This window comes from Salvelinus fontinalis, unplaced genomic scaffold, assembly GCF_029448725.1.
Source record: "Salvelinus fontinalis isolate EN_2023a unplaced genomic scaffold, ASM2944872v1 scaffold_0062, whole genome shotgun sequence".
In the NCBI taxonomy this organism is placed as follows: domain Eukaryota; kingdom Metazoa; phylum Chordata; class Actinopteri; order Salmoniformes; family Salmonidae; genus Salvelinus; species Salvelinus fontinalis.
Genome location: NW_026600271.1, coordinates 129,450 through 154,869, shown reverse-complemented (window position 1 = coordinate 154,869; position 25,420 = coordinate 129,450). Strand labels below are relative to the sequence as shown.

General features: G+C 41.5%; 2 protein-coding genes across 2 annotated transcripts; both read right to left on the bottom strand.

The window, feature by feature from the left end:
• Positions 1 to 432: 432 nt before the first annotated feature.
• LOC129842720 (zinc finger protein 73-like) lies at positions 433 to 12,838 on the bottom strand. The gene is made up of 2 exons (XM_055911346.1): positions 12,267 to 12,838; positions 433 to 3,694 (listed from the first exon to the last, which is right to left on the bottom strand). Exons 1-2 carry the CDS (start codon positions 12,592 to 12,594, stop codon positions 2,622 to 2,624), a joined length of 1,401 nt encoding a protein of 466 aa, XP_055767321.1. The 5' UTR covers positions 12,595 to 12,838; the 3' UTR covers positions 433 to 2,621.
• Positions 12,839 to 19,677: 6,839 nt separating this feature from the next.
• Positions 19,678 to 23,128, bottom strand: LOC129842735 (proline-, glutamic acid- and leucine-rich protein 1-like). Its single transcript, XM_055911367.1, has 2 exons — positions 22,601 to 23,128; positions 19,678 to 20,062 (listed from the first exon to the last, which is right to left on the bottom strand). Exons 1-2 carry the CDS (start codon positions 22,887 to 22,889, stop codon positions 19,941 to 19,943), a joined length of 411 nt encoding a protein of 136 aa, XP_055767342.1. The 5' UTR covers positions 22,890 to 23,128; the 3' UTR covers positions 19,678 to 19,940.
• Between the last annotated feature and the right edge of the window lie 2,292 nt (positions 23,129 to 25,420).

The following is a 25,420-nucleotide window of genomic DNA, read 5'->3' as shown; positions in this document are numbered from 1 at the left end:
CACATTTGTTCTTTGATATTATGAAGGTAATTTGTGTCAAATGTCCTTTTCCCCACTCATTCAACCCATCTCTTTACAATGCTGATTTATATTCAGTGGCCTGACTGCATCCAGACTGTCAAAGGCCCATCCTGGTAGATCTGAACCTAATGCAGCTTGGAGTGATCAGACGACAGAAGTCACATTTAGGTGCCAGGTGTAACTGAGGCTGTAGATGCTCCATATCCATTACTTTGAGTGTTTTATATAATATGACTAAATGTGTTTATTTCTGTGTTGCAGGGGCAGTCAAGAAATGGAACAGCAAGGCCACAGAACATGACATAAGCAGAGCCGTGGGAGACCACCTCAAGCCCCTGGTAGAGCCGGGAGTGGTGTTTACCACTCCACCAGCAGAGGTGTGGGAGACCACCTCAAGCCCCTGGTAGATCCTTTGACGTATTGTTGATTTCAACAAATGGACTGGGTTGGTTGAAAAGTGATACTAAAACGTACATACCAGCACTATTTTGACATAGTGGGAGATATACAGACTTTATATTGTTTTTCATACTAAAGATGGACCAAGATATGTGTTGCTTTTGCACATATTTATTCATTGGTTTAGCAAGAGTCTGATTGGTCAGTCATTGGGTTAATTTGTTTTGCAATATGTTCAAATCAAATCAAGCTTTATTTATACAGCACATTTCAGACATAGATGCAACACAATGGCTTCACAGGAAAAACTATGAATGTAAACAGAAATATTTAGAACACAAACATAAGAGGATAAAAAACAACTTAAAGACTAATGAGCATCCTAAGGAAATGCCATCGATTAAATTGTTACAATGTCCAACCCAAAATATAAGCTTGTTTTTTAGGAGGGGTTCTGAAAGACACTATGGGGGTGTCCAATGAAAATTGACTAGTAACAACAACTGGGACCTAAAAGACACCCACCACGAGACCCACTAAATCTGCCCAAGAAGAGGTAAACGAAATAAAAACTCACAAACTTACAGACAGGAAGCCAACCAAAAAGGTGGAGCAACTAAAGGTGTTGATTCTCCACATCTATCAAGACAACTGGAGCACTGGGCCAGACACTCTTAAATAGAACCTGGACCAGCTCAGGTGAAACACCTTCCCACTAACGAGATGGACAAGCCAGCACAGGTGTAACACATACTGACTAACGAGGTGACACCAATCAGTGTGTCCTACGTGCTAACGAGCTATACGTGCTAAAGTCCAACCTCAAAACATAAATGGAAAAACCAAAGCCTGTAACACCTTCCCCTTAAGACAAAAAATATATCCTATATTTTTGTTGGACAACAGAAAACAATTTCCATTTCACATTATCAACTACAATGCTTCATGAGCCCAAACAAAACTCATCTCCAATACGGAAAAACGCGCAGTCATAATAAATTGTGATCCATGGCAACGCACCGTCTAAACGCAAACCACAAATCTTTTTAACTCTTGAGACAATCAGCAACCAAGTTGTCCTTACAACAGACTTGTCTGATTTCAAGAGGAAACTCCTGCAATATCCGTAGTAACTTTCCACCTCACTGCGAAGCTTCTCTCTCTTTACAGGGATCACTCGTTAGGCATGTTGTTGGATCAGGGCCCAGACCCCAATGTCATGCTCTAGTACATTTGGGTTGGCACATCTGAGAATGAACCCTGCTATTCTAAAAGAAGGGCAACAATGTCAATATATTTATACCCGAAAATTGTCAGTTGATTGCATAAATAATTATGATTACTAAAAAGTTACATCAATTGTAAACATGAATTACCAAAACCAAATGTACACCCCTTTGATAATATGTATTGTCAATAATTAACTTAATGGTAAGGCATGGTATAATAAAAAATGTTTAAAAAAGGCATGGTATAATAAAAAATAAAATAAAAATTTGTTGTTGATTGCCATCTTATTTTCAACGTCTTTTCAATTACATTGTGCTAGGTGGGATAGCCTCAATGTCAAAACACAGTTTTAATGTGTCCAAATCAATAACCAATTTGCAGAAACCTAAACATAACATGTGCTATTTACACAAACATCTGCCACAATAATCATATTTCTTGTATTTTTTCTTAAACAAACTCCTTATAAACTGCACAAGCACCAGAAACGCTGTTTTGACAAGTAGCAATAAATCACTGATATCAATTAGGGGAAAAATCAGGTTGTACGTGATGTGGGAATGCATTTAAATGTAGGGGTCGCTAAACAAAGGAACGCAACACAAATTTGTCATAACTAATCAATTTCATGCTAAAATAATTTGTGCGACAGGAGGGAGATGAGGTTGCACGCCCTGTTAAAACTAACAGCTCAAAAACCACACGGAATCTGGGAATAATGTGTACTTACTAAATCTCATAAATAGTAACTATTTCAATTCAGAGCCTGGATTTTCCCCAAGAGGCTAATATCCATATCATGTTGAAATCAATAGCACAAGGGGCAAACGTTTAGGGTTCTACATTGTGACAATATTAAAATACTCCTACTACAATGTTAAAACATTCTACATTGTGACATTAATTCATTGATATCATGAAACAACTCCTTCATGTATTTTCTGATGTTTAGTCAGAAATCTTTTATCAGATTACCTCTGGTCACAGCTATACGATTTCTCTCCTGAGTGTGTTCTCTGGTGCACTGTCAGATAGCTAGATCTAGTAAAACTCTTCCCACATTGATCACAGCTATAAGGTTTCTCTCCTGTGTGTGTTCTCTGGTGCACTGTCAGTTCACTAAATTGACAAAATCTCTTTCCACATTGATCACAACTATAAGGTTTCTCTCCTGTGTGTGTTCTCTGGTGTATAGTCAGATTGCTAGATGAAGTAAAACTCTTCCCACATTGATCACAGCTATAAGGTTTCTCTCCTGTGTGTGTTCTCTGGTGCACTGTCAGATGGCCAGATTGACTAAAACTCTTCCCACATTGATCACAGCTATGAGGTTTCTCTCCTGTGTGTGTTCTCTGGTGTAAAGTCAGATAGCCAGAAGTAGTAAAACTCTTCCCACATTGACCACAACTATAAGGTTTCTCTCCTGTGTGTGTTCTCTGGTGTAAAGTCAGATAGCCAGAAGTAGTAAAACTCTTCCCACATTGACCACAGCTATAAGATTTCTCTCCTGTGTGTGTTCTCTGGTGCACTGTCAGATCACTAGATTGACAAAAACTCTTCCCACATTGACCACAGCTATTAGGTTTCTCTCCTGTGTGTATTCTCTGGTGCAATGTCAGAGAGCCAGATGCAGTAAAACTCTTCCCACATTGACCACAGCTATAAGGTTTCTCTCCTGTGTGTATTCTCTGGTGTATAGTCAGATTGCTAGATGTAGTAAAACTCTTCCCACATTGAACACAGCTATAAGGTTTCTCTCCTGTGTGTATTCTCTGGTGTATAGTCAGATTGCTAGATGTAGTAAAACTCTTCCCACATTGAACACAGCTATTAGATTTCTCTCCTGTGTGGATCCTTTGATGAATTGTAATGCCTGCTGAGGTGAATCTCTTCCCACAGTCAGAGCAGCAGTGAGTTCTGTTCCCTGTGGATCTCTGCAGGTGTTTATTGAGGCGTTCTGATCTGGAGAGACTCTTCTCTGCCTCTTCAGCATCATGAGGTTTTTGAGGCTCCCCAGAGGATCCACGACTGTCCCGTCTCTCTCCTGTGTGAACAACAAAGTCAGATGATTAAAGGCCCACAACAGTGGAAATCCACTGTAAAAGGTGATGCCAACAGCGTAGCCATGATGTTGTACAACAATTGACGTCTGTAATGAATGTTAAAATTATTTGACAATTGTCTTAAAATGAGCAAGAATAGTCATATTTTAGTAGTAACATCGATGATTGTAGACTAGAAATAAGTTATTCATGTTGTTGAAACTCTAAGCAGTGTGCCAGATGACTTTTGGTCTCCAATATAGGCCCCTTTCTGTGTTCAATAAAATTGTGGCACGAGGGCGATGCGCACACAATTTGATTGCAGAAACACCTCCCTGCTAATGAGGATGTAGTATATCTGGTAATGAGGAAACCGATAGTAATGGATGTAGTATATCTGCTAATGAGGAAACCACAAGTTATGGATGTAGTATATCGGCCTGGAGCAAAAATGGTGAGCAAAGCTTTTAGTTTTTCACAGTGTATTCTGAATGTGAATGGGGGAAAACTCAGGGGAGTAACCTCTATTTCCAGGTTGATTATGAGTACATTTCACACTACTTTGGATTATAATTGTAAGGCTCGTTTGAATGTCCTGCTTAATATAAATGTTTGCTACAGTATTAAGAATTATGTGTAATTATTGAAGAACCGCGTTAATGACAATATACATTTGGGTGTTGCTAATAAAGTTAAGATTTCTTTGTATTTCACCTTTATTTAACCAGGTAGGCCAGTCGAGAACAAGTTCTCATTTACAACTGCGACCTGCCAAGATAAAGCAAAGCAGTGCGACAAAAAAACAACAGAGTTACATACACTTGGGATAAACAAACGTACAGTCAATAACACAATAGAAAGTCTATATACAGTGTGTGCAAATGGAGTAAGGAGGTAAGGCAATAAATAGGCCTTAGTAGCGAAGTAATTACAAATTAACCTCTACCGAGCACCTACCCCGGGTCCGGGAGCACCCCCCCCCCCCCCCCCCCCCCCCCACACTGATTAGCACCGCTAGCATAGCGTCACAATTAAATAGTAGCATCTAAATATCATTAAATCACAAGTCCAAGACACCTAATGAAAGATACAGATCCTGTGAATAAAGCCACCATTTCAGATTTTTTAAATGTTTTACAGGGAAGACACAATATGTAAATCTATTAGCTAAACACGTTAGCAAAAATCACCATTTTTCTTGTCCACCATTTTCTCTCAACACCAGTAGCTATCACCAATTCGGCTAAACTAAGATATTGATAGCCACTAACCAAGAAAAAACCTCCTCAGATGACAGTCTGATAACATATTTATGGTATAGGATAGGTTTTGTTAGAAAAATGTGCATATTTCAGGTAGATGTCATAGGTTACAATTGCACCCACCGTCACAAATGGACTAGAATAACTACATAGAGCAACGTGTTTACCTACTTACTAATCATCAAACATTTCGTAAAAATACACAGCATACACTAATCGAAAGACACAGATCCTGTGAATACAGACAATATTTCAGATTTTCTAAGTGTCTTACAGCGAAAACACAATAAATCGTTATATTAGCATACCACATATGCAAACGTTACCAGAGCATTGATTCTAGCCTAAGAGAGCGATAACGTAAACATCGCCAAAATATATTAATTTTGTTCACTAACCTTCTCAGAATTCTTCCGATGACACTCCTGTAACATCACATTACACAATCCATATAGAGTTATCGAAAATGTGCATATTTAGCGGCACAAATCGTGCTTACACAATGGAAATACTGTCCAACTACTCAAGCAATCTGCCCGGCAGCATCATGATAATACAACTATTTTTATCGAAAACTATTCATAAACGTGACTAAAAAAAAACAGGTTGGCCATGAAATGAAAGATGCATTAGTTATTAATGCAACCGCTAAGTTAGATTTTTAAAATTAACGTTACTAGACATACAGTGTGCGTTACAGACAGACTAGTGCCGCAATAACTGCGTCACTAATTACCATTATTGAGTTTACATTTTTCCACATAAAAATGGAATAACATCATAAATAGCTCTTACTTTTCGACGAGCTTCCATCGGAATCTTGGCCAAGTGGTACTTTTGTCCAAAAGAATCGTTGCTTGGTTGTAAAACGTTGCATTCAACTTCTGATATAGCAGCTAACTATAGCTAACAATTGCTAACATTAGCTAACGTGTCCAAATCCTCAATACGCAATACCGAGGAAATTCCGAAAAATAGCAATATACTCGCATAATCTGATATAACTCGGTTTCAAATAGCTTCGTTATGATGTTTCTAACACCTTTATCAAATTAAATTACAGACTGATATATCTAAAGTTCATTAGTGAGCGTTCGAAAATGGCATCCCCAGGTCTCTCTGTGCGTAAAGTTCAACGTCGAAAAGAAGGCGTACCTCACTCCTTGGTGTTTTATAACCTCTGAGAGCCACCTAGGAAGCCCATTCCACTTCTCATTGGTTACTGACATCCAGGGGAAAGCGGGTGCAGTTTGTGTCGTTCCATAGGATATACACACCCCTTTAAACTGAACTGAGATCAGAGCTTCGCTCTCAGACCTTCGCAAAACCTGTCATGGATTTCGCTGTAGAAAGAGTTCTGTTCCACTCAGAGACATAATTCAAACGGCTATAGAAACTAGATAGTGTTTTCTATCCAATAATAACAATAATATGCATATTGTACGATCAAGAATTGAGTAGGAAGCCGTTTCATCTGTAGAGACAATTATGTTAATTTGAAACAGCACCCCCTATAGTCGCAAGAAGTTAACACTGGAGTGATAGATGTGCAGATGATGATGTGCAAGTAGAAATACTGGTGTGCAAAAAAGCAAAAAAAGTTAATAAAACATGGGGATGAGGTAGGCAGTTGTATGAGCTATTTACAGATGGGCTGTGTACAGCGGCAGCGATCGGTAAGCTGCTCAGATAGCTGATGCTTAAAGTTAGTGAGGGAGATATGTCTCCTACTTCAGCGATTTTTGCAATTCGTTCCAGTTATTGGCAGCAGAGAACTGGAAGGAAAGGCGGCCAAAGGAGGTGTTGGTTTTGTGGATGACCAGTGAGATATACTTCCTGGAGCGAGTTCTATGGGTGGGTGTTGCTATGGTGACCAGTATTCTGAGTTAAGGCGGCCTAACAAAGACTTATAGATGACCTGGAGACAGTGGGTTTGGCGACGAATATGTAGCAAGGGCCAGCCGACGAGAGCAGTGGTATATGGGGCTTTGGTGACAAAACGGGTGGCACTGTGATAGACTGTATCCAGTTTGCTGTGTAGAGTGTTGGAGGCTATTTGAAAATGAAATCGCCGAAGTCAAGGATCGGTAGGATAGTCAGTTTTACGAGGGTATGTTTGGCAGTGTGAGTGAAGGAGGCTTTGTTGCGAAATAGGAAGCCAATTCTAGATTTAATTTTGGATTGGAAATGCTTATTATTAGTCTGGAAGGAGAGTTTACAGTCTAGCCAGAGACCTAGATATTTATAGTTGTCCACATATTCTAAGAAAGAACCGTGCAGAGTAGTGGTGCTAGTCGGGCGGGTGTGGGCAGTGATCGGTTGTTGATTGATAGGTTGTTCTTATCGGCTGTTGAGTCTGCTGATAAGAATATGGTGATTGACAGAGTCAAAAGCCTTGGCCAGGTCGATGAAGACGGCTGCACAGTACTGTCTTTTATCGATGGCGGTTCTGATATCGTTTAGTACCTTGAGCGTGGCTGACGTGCACCCATGACCAGCTCTGAAACCAGATTGCATAGCGGAGAAGTTACGGTGGGATTCAAAATGGTCGGTAATCTGTTTGTTAACTTGGCTTTCGAAGACTTTAGAAAGGCAGGGCAGGATGGATATAGGTCTGTAACAGTTTGGGTCTAGAGTGTCACACCCTTTGAAGAGGGGGATGACCACGGCAGCTTTACAATCTTCAGGAATCTCGGACGACACGAAAGAGAGGTTGAACAGACTATATATATGTATATACACTGCTCAAAAAAATAAAGGGAACACTAAAATAACAAATCCTAGATCTGAATGAAATATTCTTATTAAATACTTTTTTCTTTACATAGTTGAATGTGCTGACAACAAAATCACACAAAAGTAATCAATGGAAATCAAATTTAGCAATCCATGGAGGTCTGGATTTGGAGTCACACTCAAAATTAAAGTGGAAAACCACACTACAGGCTGATCCAACTTTGATGTAATGTCCTTAAAACAAGTCAAGATGAGGCTCAGTAGTGTGTGTGGCCTGTATGACCTCCCTACAACGCCTGGGCATGCTCCTGATGAGGTGGCGGATGGTCTCCTGAGGCATCTCCTCCCAGACCTGGACTAAAGCATCCTCCAACTCCTGGACAGTCTGTGGTGCAACGTGGCGTTGGTGTATGGAGCGAGACATGATGTCCCAGATGTGCTCAATTGGATTCAGGTCTGGGGAACGGGCGGGCCAGTCCATAGCATCAATGCCTTCCTCTTGCAGGAACTGCTGACACACTCCAGCCACATGAGGTCTAGCATTGTCTTGTATTAGGAGGAACCCAGGGCCAACCGCACCAGCATATGGTCTCACAAGGGGTCTGAGGATCTCATCTCGGTACCTAATGGCAGTCAGGCTACCTCTGGCGAGCACATGGAGGGCTGTGCGGCCCCCAAAGAAATGCCACCCCACACCATGACTGACCCACCACCAAACCGGTCATGCTGGAGGATGTTGCAGGCAGCAGAACGTTCTCCACGGCGTCTCCAGACTCTTGTCACGTCTGTCACATGCTCAGTGTGAACCTGCTTTCATCTGTGAAGCATTGGAAAGGCTTTTCTCCTGTGTGTATCCTCTAATGAGCTTTCAAGTGCCCTATCTTAGTAAAACTCTTTCCACACTGGGAACATTGGAAAGACTTTTCTCCGGCGTGTGTCCTCTCATGCAGTTTTAGGTTCCCTAACCAGCAAAAACTATTTTCACAGTGGGAGCAGTGGTGTTGTCTTGCTGGTTTGGGCGTCTCTGAGTCTGGTTCCCCTGAAGGATTCTTCCCGCTGTCAGAGTGAGAGTCTGGTTCCTCTCCTTGCAAAGACACACAGAGTATGTCGTTAAACAGAGACCTAAATGAAACCTCCACATGATAAAACTGTCTTCCTATGAAGTTTAATCTAGACTAGATCCCTCAATAAAAGAGCAGAACTGGTTGTCACAGAGTGGCTGTAGTGCTTTGTAGGCTGGGTAAATCCATTTGAATTCAATACATTTTTGACAGCATCCCTTTTGATTTAAAAAAATCTGTTTGACATGTTTGACTATGGAAGAAGTGGTAAGAAAGTGACTTCATGTAACTGAATGTAAAAACATTCATGAGATTTACATTACCAGTCAAACGAGTGGACACACCTACTCATTCAAGGGTTATAATTATTTGTTTTACCATTTTATCTACATTGTAGAATAATCGTGAAGAAATCAAAACTATGAAATAACACATATGGAATCATGTAGTAACCAACAAAAAGTGGTAAACAATTCAAAATATATTTTAGATTTTTCAAAGTAGCCACCCTTTGCCTTGATGACAGCTTTGCACACTCTTGGCATTCTCTCAACCAGCTTCACCTGGAATGCTTTTCCAACAGTCTTGAAGGAGTTCCCAAATATGCTGAGCACTTGTTGGCTGCTTTCCTTCACTCTGCAGTCCAACTCATCCCAAACCATCTCAATTGGGTTGAGGTCAGGTGATTGTGAAGGCCAGGTCATCTGGTGCAGCACTCCATCACTCTCCTTTTTGGTCGAATAACCCTTACACAGCCTGGAAGTGTGTTGGGTCATTGACCTGTTGAAGTCCCACTAAGCGCAAACCAGATGGGATGGCGTATCGCTTCAGAATGCTGTGGTAGCCAGACAGGTGTGTGCCTTTCCAAATCATGTCCAATCAATTGACTTTACCACAGGTGGACTCCAATCAAGTTGTAGAAACATCTCAACAATGATCAATGGAAACAGTATGCACCTGAGGTCAATTTCAAGTCTCATAGCAAAGGGTCTGAATACTTACGTAAATAAGGTATTTCTGTTTTTTATTTGTAACAAATGTGACATTTTTTCTCCAAACCTATTTTCTCTTTGTCATTACGGGGTATTGTGTGTAGACTGATGAGGATTTTTATTTATTTAATCCATTGTAGAATAAGGCTGTAACGTAACAAAATGTGGAAAGACTTAAGTGACAAAAAAAGGGGGTTAAAGACTTAAAGACATGTAAAAAAATAGATATAATTTTTTACATCTCTTAGATATCAGACAGACACTTCAGAACAAACTTCCTTTAGATGTTCTGGGGGAAACAATGTTACTATGGTTACTGTTGTTCCATGTTGTGAATGTTATCCAATGTGTTACTATGGTTACTGTTGTTCCATGTTGTGAATGTTATCCAATGTGCTACTATGGTTACTGTTGTTCCATGTTGTGAATGCTATCCAATGTGTTACTATGGTTACTGGTGTTCTATGGGTTACAGCAGTATGGACAAATAATTTTTGTTGATACTTCCATGGGTCTTACAGTTCAAAATCAAATAGCAAAATGATCCTTGGTATAACCTTCTTAAAACAGTACAATACAGGGGAAGCCCTTCATGTTGTTTAAATCTTCTTAAAACAATTCCATATAGCTTAGAAGAACCTCCCCCTCAGACAGGGCTTAGCCTGTAATGGGTTAAAACAATCTGAAACTTACATTACTCTGAGACTAGTTATCCTGGGATCTAACATTACTCTGAGACTAGTTATCCTGGGATCTTACATTACTCTGAGACTAGTTATCCTGGGATCTTACATCTTACATTACTCTGAGACCAGTTATCCTGGGATCTAACATTACTCTGAGACTAGTTATCCTGGGATCTAACATTACTCTGAGACTAGTTATCCTGGGATCTAACATTACTCTGAGACTAGTTATCCTGGGATCTAACATTACTCTGAGACTAGTTATCCTGGGATCGTACATCTTAAATTACTAAGATTAGTTATCATGGGGAATAGTTTTAATACACTTGCAAAAAATCTAAACCGGTTTTTGCTTTGGCATTATGGGGTATTGTGATGTCATTATGGGGTATTGTGATGTCATTATGGGGTATTGTGATGGCATTGTGGGGTATTGTGTGTAGATTGATGAGGAAAATATGTATAATATAATCCATTTTAGAATAATGGGATGCACCGATATTACATTTTTGGCCAATATTTTCCATGCCCAAAAAACGAAAACGATATAAAAATGTTTTGCTGCCTTTGAAGCCTTCTAGTACAGTTAAATAGTTAACAGACACACACACGGACGCAGCAGTCTAAGTCACTGCATCTCAGTGCAAGAGGCGTCACTACAGTCCCTGGTTCGAATCCAGGCTGTATCACATCCAGCTGTGATTGGGAGGCCCACAGTAGTTGTCTGTTATTGGTGTAGAGGGGAAGACAAAAGAGAGGGAACCCACATATGGATAGAAAGATAGAAATTATCATTATTATGGAAAATATTCATTTAATATCCAGGAATTTAAAAACTAGCTTTATAGGTCAAGCCAGTAGGTTACAGTAGGTTGTAACTCTCTAGGTCATGCCAGTAGGTTACAGTAGGTTGTATCTCTCTAGGTCAAGCCAGTAGGTTACAGTAGGTTGTATCTCTCTAGGTCATGCCAGTAGGTTACAGTAGGTTGTAACTCTCTAGGTCATGCCAGTAGGCTACAGTAGATTGTATCTCTCTAGGTCATGCCAGTAGGCTACAGTAGGTTGTATCTCTCTAGGTCATGCCAGTAGGTTACAGTAGGTTGTAACTCTCTAGGCCATGCCAGTAGGTTACAGTAGGTTGTATCCAAGTAGAAACAATTATCAACGCAATGTGGAAAGTGTCGAATTTGGTCAACAACAAAATGAATGGCTTATTTTCTACGTGAGGTATACTTGATCCAACAGAAGTTTCGTAATGATTAAGTTGTTATGTGGACACGTGACATACCGACAACTTTGATAAAAACACTATAGGAGTTGTCTCCAGATCGCTATGCATATTCATGCTAGTAGCTTAGCATCTCTCTCCATCGAATACAAGCGGTTGACGTCAACAACCCTCATAGAATATAAACAATAGATTACAATAATAAGAGGAATCCACCAATCCAAAGAAAGGATAGGCGGGAGCTAGACAACCCACAGTGCCGCTTTGTGGACAACAACTCCCCTTGTTAGGGCGGAGAGACATCTTGTCAGTATATCCATAATCTTTGGTGTAGCCAACCCAACTCTCACATGGCACTATTGGGGGGCACGGTGTGTAGTAAAACATCACTACATGCCGTGCCCCCCAGTCTGCGGTCAGCAGATAGACCCTTCTCAAATATATATGTTAAGTCACTTTTGGAAACGGAACGGAGAAAACAAGGGGTAGCTTGCTCTCTAGTCGTCTGATTCTAGACATATCAGTCATCATCCTGGGCCCTCCGTTGAAGAGGTATTGACGAACCAACTCCGAATATCCAAAGTTAAACACATTTAAGGCGGTACTTACTGGTGTTAATCAGATCTCCTATCTCCTCCTCTTCATCTTTCAATGTGACAGTAATCTCCCCTTCCTTCTTCACTCCAAAAACTGCATCCTCTTCTTTTACTGTAACATCCTCCTCCTCTTTCACTCTGAACGCGTCTTCCTCTTCTTTCACTGAAACGTCTTTCTCTTCTTCTTTCACTGTAACAGCCTCACCCTCTACTTCTTGTTTTACTGTGACCCCCTCTTCTTCCTTCTCCTCTTTCACGACAATGTTCAGCCCCAGAGCTTCTTTCTCCGTCCAGCAGACCGCCTCTTCTTTAACAAGAGGGGAGAAGTTTAGGGAGCTCATGTTCAGGGATGTTAGCTAGCTAGCTATCATTAGCGACTAGGCTAGTACTAACTAAACCAGCCAGCTACTATAGCTGACTAATACAAAATAACGTAATATAAAATTAAATAGGTTAACAAGTAGATACGACCTAAGTGTGTCTAAAACACAGCAGCTAATATACACCGAAAGCGTATAAATAGCTTGAATCTTTCGGCTATGTTGGCTAGCAAGCTACCGAGGTGGTTGACGAGCTGTTTATGAAGAACCGTCCACTAGATTATACGTCACGCTGGCAGCGTCGCCTGAAAGACGCACATCGCCGTCTGCTGACTGGAGGGGAAACGCAGTTGAGGATCATATTTTATTTTCAGATAAAGTTCATTTTAAATGTATTTAATTCACTTTTAAAACTTTAGTTTACAGTGCATTCTGAAAGTATTCAGACCCCTTGACTTTTCCCACATTTTGTTACCTTACAGCCTTATTCTAAAATGGATTAAATAGAAAATATTCCTCATCAATCTACACACAATATTTTTATTTAACTAGGCAAGTCAGTTAAGAACAAATTCTTATTTACAATAACGGCCTACCCCGGCCAAACCCGGACAATACTGGGCCAATTGTGCGTCCCTATGGGACTCCCAATCACGGCCAGATGTGATTCAGCCTGGATTCGAACCAGGGACTGTAGTGACGCCTCTTGCACTGAGATGCAGTGCCTTAGACCATTGCGCTCCCGTAAAGCAAAGGTAACTGAACTAAAACACTATTGCTTCCGTCATCATGAAGTGCTTTGAGAGACTAGTCAAGGATCATATCACCTCCACCTTACCTGACACCCCAGACCCACTTCAATTTGATTACCGCCCCAAAGATCCACGTCACCATCACCTACATAAGAATGCTGTTCATTGACTATAGCTCAGCATTCAACACCATAGTACCCTCCAAGCTCTTCATTAAGCTTGAAGCCCTGGGTCTGAACCCCGCCCTGTGTAACTGAGTCCTGGACTTCCTGACGGGCCACGCCCAGGTGGTGAAGGTAGGAAAAAACACCTCCACTTCGCTGAAACCCACAAGGAAGGGTGCTCAGCCCCCTCCTGTACTTCCTGTTCACCCATGACTGCGTGGCCACGCAAGCCTCAATCATTAAGTTTGCAGACAACACAACAGTAGTAGGCCTGATTACCAGCAATGATGAGACAGCCTACAGGGCGGAAGTGAGGGCCCTGGGAGTGTGGTGCCAGGAAAATAACCTCTCGCCCAACGTCAACAAAACAAAGGAGATGATCGTGGACTTCAGGAAACCGCAGAGGGAGCCTATCCACATCGATGGGACCGCAGTGGAGAAGGTGGAAAACTTCAGGTTCCTCGGCGTACACATCACTGACAAACTGAAATGGTCCACCAAACACAGACAGTGTGGTGTAGAAGGCGCAACAGCAACTCTTCAACCTCAGGAGGCTGAAGAAATTTGTCTGGGCACCTAAAACCCTCACAAACTTTTACAGGTGTACAATTGAGAGCATCCTGTCAGGCTGTATCACCGCCTGGTACGGCAACTGCACCGCCCTCAACTGCACCCCACCCCCCGGTGATGCGGTTTGCCCAAAACATCCCCGGGGGCAAACTACCTGCCCTCCAGGACATCTACATTTACATTTACATTTAAGTCATTTAGCAGACGCTCTTATCCAGAGCGACTTACAAATTGGTGCATTCACCTTATGACATCCAGTGGAACAGCCACTTTACAATAGTGCATCTAAATCTTTTAAGGGGGGGGGGGGTCAGAAGGATTACTTTATCCTATCCTAGGTATTCCTTAAAGAGGTGGGGTTTCAGGTGTCTCCGGAAGGTGGTGATTGACTCCGCTGTCCTGGCGTCGTGAGGGAGTTTGTTCCACCATTGGGGTGCCAGAGCAGCGAACAGTTTTGACTGGGCTGAGCGGGAACTGTACTTCCTCAGTGGTAGGGAGGCGAGCAGGCCAGAGGTGGATGAACGCAGTGCCCTTGTTTGGGTGTAGGGCCTGATCAGAGCCTGAAGGTACTGAGGTGCCGTTCCCCTCACAGCTCCGTAGGCAAGCACCATGGTCTTGTAGCGGATGCGAGCTTCAACTGGAAGCCAGTGGAGAGAGCGGAGGAGCGGGGTGACGTGAGAGAACTTGGGAAGGTTGAACACCAGACGGGCTGCGGCGTTCTGGATGAGTTGTAGGGGTTTAATGGCACAGGCAGGGAGCCCAGCCAACAGCGAGTTGCAGTAATCCAGACGGGAGATGACAAGTGCCTGGATTAGGACCTGCGCCGCTTCCTGTGTGAGGCAGGGTCGTACTCTGCGGATGTCGTAGAGCATGAACCTACAGGAACGGGCCACCGCCTTGATGTTAGTTGAGAACGACAGGGTGTTGTCCAGGATCACGCCAAGGTTCTTCGCGCTCTGGGAGGAGGACACAATGGAGTTGTCAACCGTGATGGCGAGATCATGGAACGGGCAGTACTTCCCCGGGAGGAAGAGCAGCTCCGTCTTGCCGAGGTTCAGCTTGAGGTGGTGATCCGTCATCCACACTGATATGTCTGCCAGACATGCAGAGATGCGATTCGCCACCTGGTCATCAGAAGGGGGAAAGGAGAAGATTAATTGTGTGTCTTCTGCATAGCAATGATAGGAGAGACCATGTGAGGTTATGACAGAGCCAAGTGACTTGGTGTATAGCGAGAATAGGAGAGGGCCTAGAACAGAGCCCTGGGGGACACCAGTGGTGAGAGCACGTGGTGAGGAGACAGATTCTCGCCACGCCACCTGGTAGGAACGACCTGTCAGGTAGGACGCAATCCAAGCGTGGGCCGCGCCGGAGATGCCCAACTCGGAGAGGGTGGAGAGGAGGATCTGATGGTTCACAGTATCGAAGGCAGCCGATAGGTCTAGAAGGATGAGAGCAGAGGAGAGAGAGTTAGCTTTAGCAGTGCGGAGCACCTCCGTGATACAGAGAAGAGCAGTCTCAGTTGAATGACTAGTCTTGAAACCTGACTGATTTGGATCAAGAAGGTCATTCTGAGAGAGATAGCAGGAGAGCTGGCCAAGGACGGCACGTTCAAGAGTTTTGGAGAGAAAAGAAAGAAGGGATACTGGTCTGTAGTTGTTGACATCGGAGGGATCGAGTGTAGGTTTTTTCAAAAGGGGTGCAACTCTACAGGACCCGATGTCACAGGAAGGCCAAAAATATCATCAAGGACAACATCCACCCGAGCCACTGCCTGTTCACCCCGCTATCATCCAGAAGGCGAGGTCAGTACAGGTACATCAAAGCCGGGACAGAGAGACTGAAAAACAGCTTCTATCTCAAGGCCATCAGACTGTTAAATAGCCATCAGTAGCACATCAGAGGCTGCTGCCTATATACATAGACTTGGAATCACTAGCCATTTTAAAAATGGAACACTAGTCACTTTAATAATGTTTACATATTTTGCATTACTCACCTGATATACTGTATTCTATCCTATTCTACTGTATCTAAGTCTATGTATTACTCATCTCATATGTATATACTGTATTCTATCCTATTCTACTGTATCTTAGTCTATGCATTACTCATCTCATATGTATATACTGTATTCTATCCTATTCTACTCTATCTTAGTCTGGCATTACTCCCCTAAATTTGTATATTTTTTTAATTCCATTCCTTTAGATGTGTGTATTGTTGTGAAGTTGTTTGATATTACTGCACTGTTGACCTTGAGTGTCCCAGCCAGAGCCCGGACTTGAACCCGATCAAACATCTCTGGAAAGACATGAAAATAGCTGTGCAGCGACACTCCCCATCCAACCTAACAGAGCTTGAGAGGATCTCCAGAGAAGAATTGGAGAAATGCCCCAAATACAGGTGTGCCAAGCTTGTAGCGACATACCCAAGAAGACTCAAGGCTGCAATCGTGTTTCAACAAAGTACTGAGTAAAGGGTCTGAACACTTATGTAAATGTACGATTGGGCCGTAGTCATCACACTTCCATGATTAGTAAGAACTAGGGTAGACTTATATGAATATTGTTATTTATGATTCATACATACTTTCCTAACCCTAAAATGTACCTAAATAATCTACAAGATCAGAGTATTTTTAAATCAGTTGGAGACGGATGATGACTTTCTTTAATTGATAGATTAGATTCTAGAACTAGATTCTGTTCTCTCCATTTAAATGATAGATTAGATTCTAGAACTAGATTCTGTTCTCTCCATGTATTCTATAGAGTCTGTTAACAACATTCTAATTAAAAGGTATTCAACCGTATTTAAAAGGCTTAAGATGAAATGTACTCTAAACCCTACTGAATGAAAACTCCATGACAAAATCTGTTGGACAACAATTGTGAGGTTTTTCAGCAAGGTAGCATCACATGCAGAGTGTGCGTAGGCAAGGCATCGAGATCGGCCCCGGTCTCCTGGTAAAACACAGACCCCTCCTCCTACAGCATCACATGCAGAGTGTGCGTAGGCAAGGCATCGAGATCGGCCCCGGTCTCCTGGTAAAACACAGACCCCTCCTCCTACAGCATCACATGCAGAGTGTGCGTAGGCAAGGCATCGAGATCGGCCCCGGTCTCCTGGTAAAACACACACCCCTCCTCCTACAGCATCACATGCAGAGTGTGCGTAGGCAAGGCATCGAGATCGGCCCCGGTCTCCTGGTAAAACACACACCCCTCCTCCTACCTCATTTATGTTCCTTTTGAGAAAGTGGCACTACAGTCTCCGGGGAAAAAACTACTTGTGGGGAAAAAAACCACAACACCTGTCTATGAATTAGAGAGGTTACATTTCTCCAGATACTCAACTAGTCTAAAGAAGGCCAGTTTTATTGCTTGTTTAATCAGGACAACAGTTTTCAGCTGTGCTAACATAATTGCAAAATGATTTTCTAATGATCAATTAGCCTTTTTTAAATGATAAAATTGGATTAGCTAACACAACGTGTCATTGGAACACAGGAGTAATGGTTGCTGGGCCTCTGTACGCCTATGCAGATATTCCATAAAAAATCTGCCGTTTCCAGCTACAATAGTCTGTCACGTTCCTGACCTATTTCTGTTAGTTTGTTGTATGTGTTAGTTGGTCAGGACGTGAGTTTGGGTGGGCATTCTATGTTGTCTGTTTCTATGTTGGTTTAGGGTTGCCTGGTATGGCTCTTAATTAGAGGCAGGTGTTTGGCGTTCCTCTAATTGAGAGTCATATTTAGGTAGGTTGTTTCACAGTGTTCGTTGTGGGTGGTTGTCTCCTGTGTCAGTGTTTGTCGCACCATACGGGACTGTTCGGTTTGTTTTTGTACATCGTCATTTTGTGTAGTCTATTTTCCCTGTTCGTGCGTTCTTCGTGTTTAATGTAAGTTCGTCGTCCAGGTCTGTCTACTCCGTTTGTTGTTTTGTTAGTTATAGTGAAGTTCGTGTTTTTTCGTCTTGTCTTTAAATAAATTATGTGTTCACAACCCGCTGCGCCTTGGTTCCATCACTACTCCTCCTTTTCGGTTGAAGAGGAGGAGGACCACCGTTACATAGTCATTTACAACATTAACTATGTCTACACTGTATTTCTGATCAATTTTATGTTACTTTAATGGACAAAAAATAGCTTTCTTTTAAAAACAAGGTCATTTCTAAGTGAGCCCAACCTGTTGAACGGTAGTGTCCCTCTACATCCTCCCATGTCACTGAACCATTGGTCAATAATTCCCTGTTACAGGAAAAACCCTATTTCCATTGGTCAATAATTCCCTGTTACAGGAAAAACACTATTTCCATTGGTCAATAATTCCCTGTTACAGGAAAAACACTATTTCCATTGGTCAATAATTCCCTGTTACAGAAAAAACACTATTTCCATTGGTCAATAATTCCCTATTACAGAAAAACACTATTTCCATTGGTCAATACTTCCGTATTACAGAAAAAACACTATTTACATTGGTCAATAATTCCCTGTTACAGAAAAACACTATTTCCATTGGTCAATAATTCCCTATTACAGGAAAAACCCTATTTCCATTGATTACTGTATTGACCTCTCGTCCTCTGCCTTGTGTATTTATCTTCTAAATATTATTTTAGTCCCAACTTAGAATCAAATAGACTTCCCAAAGATAACATGTCATTTACTTAATTTCACCTTTATTTAATCAGAGATGTCAACTGAGAACCAATTCACATTTACAATGACAATCTGAATGAAGAAATACGAATATTAATCTATTTAATAATTAACATGTTTGAAATATCCCAATTATATAGTGAACAACATTTAGGGGTTTACATTTGCATTCAATCAATCTGAAATTCATAATCAAAACATAATATTTTTATTACTATTTAATCCGATTTTCGACATGATCATGTCTTGATTTAATGTAGCATGAACAAAAACACAAATTCTCAGTCAGAAACATAAGTCAGAACACAGCCTCTCTATTCTCTCATGTGTTTTCAGGTCCTCTGACTGGGAAAATGTCTTTTCACAATGAGAGCAGTGGTATGTTGTCTCCTCCTGTGTATTAGTATGTTGGAAAGGTTTTTCTCCTGTGTGTATTCTCTCATGCTTTTTCAGACTCCCTGACCACCTAAAACTCTTTTCACACTGGGAACATTGGAAAGGTTTTTCTCCTGTGTGTATTCTCTCATGCGCTTTCAGGCTCCCTCAATGGGTAAAACTCTTTCACAATTAGAACAGTGGTAAGGCTTTTCTCCTGTGTGTATTCTCTCATGCTCCTTCAGGCTCGCATAACACCTAAAATTCCTTCCACAGTGGGAACAGTGATAAGGCTTCTCTCCAGTGTGTCCCCTCTCATGCCTTTTCAAGCTCCCAAACCGGGTAAAACTCTTTTCACAACGGGAACATTGGTAAAGTTTTTCTCCTGAGTGTATTCTCTCATGCGCTTTCAGGCTTCCTCGATGAGTAAAACTCTTTTCACAATTGGAACAGTGGTAAGGCTTTTCTCCTGTGTGTATTCTCTCATGCTCCTTCAGGCTAACTAACTGAGTAAAACTCTTTGCACAGTGGGAACAGTGGTACGGCTTCTCTCCAGAATGTATTCTCATGTGTATTTTCAGGTTCCCTAACCCAGTAAATATCTTTCCACACTGAGAGCAGTGGTAGGTCTTCCTATCTTCTGTGTGTATTTCTCCATGTTGTTTCAGGTACCGTAACTGGGTAAACCTCTTTCCACACTGGGAACATTGGAAACACTTTTCTCTTGTGTGTGTCCTCTCATGCTCTTTTAGGTTCCCTAACTTGGTAAAACTCTTTCCACAGCGGGAGCAATCGTAAGGGTTTTCTCCTGTGTGCGTTCTCTCATGTACTTTCAGGTTCCTTAACACTTAAAACTCTTTTCACACTGGGAACAGAGGTGTTGTCTTGCTGGTTTGGAGGTCTCTGGGTCTGGTTCCCCTGAAGGACTCTTCCCGCTGTCAGAGTGAGAGTCTGGTCCCTCTCCTACCAAAGACAAACAGAGTATTTAGTTAAATACTAAACAGAGAACTGAATTAAACCTCCATAAAATAAAACTGTCTTCCTGTGAGGCTAGATTCCTCAAAAACCTGAAGTCAGTTTTCAGAACATTCCATCAATAAAAACTTGGTGGCCGCCCTAATAATAATAATAGATAATGTCATGTTTATAGGCTGAGCAGAGCTCTATAATAATAGATAATGTCATGTTTACAGGCTGAACAGAGCTCTATAATAATAGATAATGTCATGTTTACAGGCTGAGCAGAGCTCTATAATAATAGATAATGTCATGTTTATAGGCTGAGCAGAGCTCTATAATAATAGATAATGTCATGTTTATAGGCTGAGCAGAGCTCTATAATAATAGATAATGTCATAATTATAGGCTGAGCAGAGCTCTATAATAATAGATAATGTCATGTTTACAGGCTGAGCAGAGCTCTATAATAATAGATAATGTCATGTTTATAGGCTGAGCAGAGCTCTATAATAATAGATAATGTCATAATTATAGGCTGAGCAGAGCTCTATAATAATAGATAATGTCATGTTTACAGGCTGAGCAGAGCTCTATAATATATAATGTTTACAGGTTGAACAGAGCTCTATAATAATAGATAATCTCATGTTTATAGGCTGAGCAGAGCTCTATAATAATAGATAATGTCATGTTTATAGGCTGAGCAGAGCTCTATAATAATATATAATGTCATGGTTACAGGCTGAACAGAGCTCTATAATAATAGATAATGTCATGTTTTTAGGCTGAGCAGAGCTCTATAATAATAGATAATGTCATGTTTATAGGCTGAGCAGAGCTCTATAATAATAGATAATGTCATGTTTATAGGCTGAACAGAGCTCTATAATAATAGATAATGTCATGTTTATAGGCTGAGCAGAGCTCTATAATAATAGATAATGTCATGTTTACAGGCTGAACAGAGCTCTATAATAATAGATAATGTCATGTTTATAGGCTGAACAGAGCTCTATAATAATAGATAATGTCATAATTATAGGCTGAGCAGAGCTCTATAATAATAGATAATGTCATGTTTACAGGCTGAGCAGAGCTCTATAATAATAGATAATGTCATGTTTATAGGCTGAGCAGAGCTCTATAATAATAGATAATGTCATAATTATAGGCTGAGCAGAGCTCTATAATAATAGATAATGTCATGTTTATAGGCTGAACAGAGCTCTATAATAATAGATAATGTCATGTTTATAGGCTGAGCAGAGCTCTATAATAATAGATAATGTCATGTTTTAGGCTGAGCAGAGCTCTATAATAATAGATAATGTCATGTTTTAGGCTGAACAGAGCTCTATAATAATAGATAATGTCATGTTTATAGGCTGAGCAGAGCTCTATAATAATAGATAATGTCATGTTTTAGGCTGAGCAGAGCTCTATAATAATAGATAATGTCATGTTTTAGGCTGAACAGAGCTCTATAATAATAGATAATGTATTGTTTTAGGCTGAGCAGAGCTCTATAATAATAGATAATGTCATGTTTTAGACTGAGCAGAGCTCTATAATAATAGATAATGTCATGTTTATAGGCTGAGCTCTATTATCTGTCTATAGCTTGACAACATTCATCTGTTTTCGTGATATGTATTATCTAACACTCACAATTTATTTCCTTTTTGGTTACTAAGCAGTTCAGTCAACATTTAGCAACTACGTTAAACTAACAACATTAGCAAACCCATTAGCTATATTTCAGAGGTTAAAAGTTGGATATTAATTAAATGTGGTCTTTCACACAGTCAAATTTTTTAATAAAACTCTCATAACCTAATTTAACTTACAAGAATTGCAATGAACATCGGTGGTCAGCTAGAAGGATGTATGTAGTCTAAGTTTATTTTATTTTTTGTTGACTATTCTAATATAAATCATTCACGGTAAGGTAGTTATGTTGGATAAATAAAACACATAAGAAGCCGTATGTGTCTTACATTAAAGGGCCAATGCAGCCGTTTTTAATCTCAACATCAAATCCTTTCTGGGTAACGATGAAGTAGCTTCCTGGTTTTGTTTTCAAAGATGTCCACTGTCTGGGTGTTCACTTCCCCCACGGGTTACTATAGCAACCCACATCACCCCCACACGGGTTACTATAGCAACACACATCACCCCCACATGGGTTACTATAGCAACACACATCACCCCCACGGGTTACTATAGCAACACACATCACCCCCCACGGGTTACTATAGCAACACACACCACTCCCCGTGGTTACTATAGCAACACACATCCCCTGTCATTTATATATTGTTTGTCAATTCTGAGTGACATTAAAGTTGTGAATTTGCTAATCCATTGTTAAGGTTTTGTTGGTGACCCGCTCTTTGGTGGTATACACATCTTACAGTGTAGTTATCAATTCCTCCATTAAATAATAACATATTCAAGCATCAACATTCAGTAGAACGCTGCTTTAAAACCAAGCATCAGTTCATCAATAGTTTGTGCTCCTGTTTTTAAGACAGTACTTACTGGTCTTAATCAGATCGCCTGTCTCCTCCTCCTGTTCTTGTTCTTCCTTCTCCTCCTTCAATGTGACAGTTATCTCTCCCTCCACTCCAAAAACGGCATCTTCCTCTTCTTTCACTGTAACGTCTTTCTCTTCTTCTTTCAGGGTAACAGCCTCATTCTCTACTTCTTGTTTTACTGTGACATCCTCTTCTTCCTTCTCCTCTTTCTCGACAATGTTCAGCCACAGACCCTCTTTCTCCGTCCAGTAGACCTCTTCTTTAGCGTGAGGAGAGTAGAATAGTGAACTCATGGTCGGGGATGTTAGCTAGCTAGTTAGCATTAGCGACTAGGCTAGCGCTAGGCAAATTTAAGGCATCTGCCTGACTAACAATGTAAATATGAAAATAAATGTGGCAACTAGCTATAAAACGGAAGTATGTTTAAAACACATAGGCAAATACGCACTGAAATAGTCTAAAAAGCTTGAACGTTTAGGCTATGTCGCCTAGCAAGCTACTGAAGTGACTGACTCGCTGTTGTTGATGAAAAAGCGTCCCATCCACTAGATTACACGTCACACTGGCAGCATGGCCTGGAAAAAAAAACACATCGCCATCTGCTGACTGGAGTGGATATACCGCAGTTATTTGATTTATTTAATCTTACATTTAACAAGGAATACGCCCCACTGCTGGAATAATCAGCAGATCTCATTCAAATTGGACGTGTTAATGCTACTCAGGAAGTTTAGATTGAGGACCTAGAAGGTGAAAATGTAACTGTTGTTTATTTTTATGTTTTATTTAACCAGGTGGCCAGTTGAGATCAAGTTCTCATTTACAACTGCGACCTGGCCAAGATAAAGCAAAGCAGTGCGACAAAAAACAACACAGGGTTACACATGGGATAAACAAACGTACAGTCAATAACACAATAGAAAAATCTGCATACAGTGTGTGCAAATGGAGTAAGGAGGTAAGGCAATAAATAGGCCATTAGTGGCGAAGTAATTACAATTTAGCAATTTACACTGGAGTGATAGATCTGCAGATGAGGATGTGCAAGTAGAAATACTGGTGTGCAAAAGAGCAGAAAAACAAAAACAAATATGGGGATGAGGCAGTTGGTTGGATGGGCTATTTACAGATGGGCTGTGTACAGCTGCAGCGATCGGGAAGCTGCTCTGACATCTGATGCTTAAAGTTGGTGAGGGAGATATAAGTCTCCAAAAGGCGGCCAAATGAGGTGTTGGCTTTGTGGATGACCAGTGAAAATATGCCCGCTGGAGCGCGTGCTACTGGTGGGTGTTGCTATGGTGACCAGTGAGCTGAGATAAGGCGGGGCTTTACCTAGCAAAGGCGTATAGATGACCTGGAGCCAGTGGGTTTGGCGACGAATATGTAGCGAGGACCAGCCAACCAGAGTGTACAGGTCGCAGCGGTGGGTAGTATACGAGAGCAGTGGTATATGGGATTTTACGAGGGTATGTTTAGCAGCATGAGTTAAAGGAGGCTTTGTTGCGAAATAGGAAGTTGATTCTAGATTTAATTTTGGATTGGAGATGCTTAATGTGAGTCTGGAAGGAGAGTTTACAGTCTAGCCAGACACTTAGGTATTTGTAGTTGTCCACATATTCTAAGTCAGAATTGCCAAGGGTAGTGCTAGTCGGGCGGGTGCGAACAACAATCGGTTGAAGAGGACGCATTTAGTTTTACTAGCGTTTAAGAGCAGTTGGAGGCCACGGAAGGAGTGTTGTATGGTGTTGAAGCTCGTTTGGAGGTTTGTTAATAACACAGTGTCCAAAGAAGGGCCAGATGTATACAGAATGGTGTCGTCTGCGTAGAGGTGGATCAGAGAATCCCCAGCAGCTAGAGCAACATCATTGATATATTCAGAGAAAAGGAGTCGGCTCGAGAATTGAACACTGTGGCACCCTCATAGAGACTGCCAGAGGTCAAGACAACAGGCACTCTGATTGACACACTGAACTCTATCTGATACATTTACGTCATTTAGCAGACGCTCTTATCCAGAGCGACTTACATTTAACCTTTATTTAACTAGGCAAGTCAGTGAAGAACAAATTCTTTTTTTCAATGACGGCCTAGGAACAGTGGGTTAACTGCCTTGTTCAGGGGCAGAACGACAGATTTGTACCTTGTCACATCGGGGATTTGAACTTTCAACCTTTCGGTTACTAGCCCAACGCTCTAACCACTAGGCTAACCTGCCGCCCCATTGGAGTCCACCTGATAAGTAGTTAGTGAACCAGGCGAGGCAGTCGAGGCAGTAAGAGTAACCAGGCGAGGCAGTAAGAGAAACCAAGGCTGTTGAGTCTGCCGATGAAAATAAGATAATTGACAGAGTCGAAAGCCTTGGCCAGGTCGATGAAGACGGCTGAACAGTACTGTCTTTTATTGATGGCGGTTATGATATCGTTTAGGACCTTGCCGTGGCTGAGGTGCACCCGTGACCAGCTCGGAAACCGGATTGCACAGCGGAGAAGGTACGGTGGGATTCGAAATGGTCGGTGATCTGTTTGTTCACTTGACTTTCGAAGACTTTAGGGCCACAACTGGGATGCCAAGAAACCCAGACTCATGCTGCACCTGCTCATGAGTGGAGGAACAAACACTCTCAGTCCTACCGAAGAGGTGGAGAGCAGCATCGCCCAAGGGGCAGAGGCACACCATATGGAGGCCACCTCCCCATTGCACCACAGCAATTACAGAGAACCCTCTGCACCACAACACTACAGAGAACCCTCTGAACCACAACACTACAGAGAACCCTCTACACCACAACACTACAGAGAACCCTCTGCACCACAACACTACAGAG

Excerpts from the sequence above, each read along its gene's own strand:
- LOC129842720 (XM_055911346.1), bottom strand. The coding sequence starts at position 12,594 with ATGAGCTCCCTAAACTTCTCCCCTCTTGTTAAAGAAGAGGCGGTCTGC. Across the intron at positions 3,695-12,266 it reads AGGAGATCTGATTAACACCA|GAGAGAGACGGGACAGTCGT; the intron begins GTAAGTACCGCC and ends TTGTTCACACAG.
- LOC129842735 (XM_055911367.1), bottom strand. The coding sequence starts at position 22,889 with ATGAGTTCACTATTCTACTCTCCTCACGCTAAAGAAGAGGTCTACTGG. Across the intron at positions 20,063-22,600 it reads AGGCGATCTGATTAAGACCA|GAGAGGGACCAGACTCTCAC; the intron begins GTAAGTACTGTC and ends TGTCTTTGGTAG.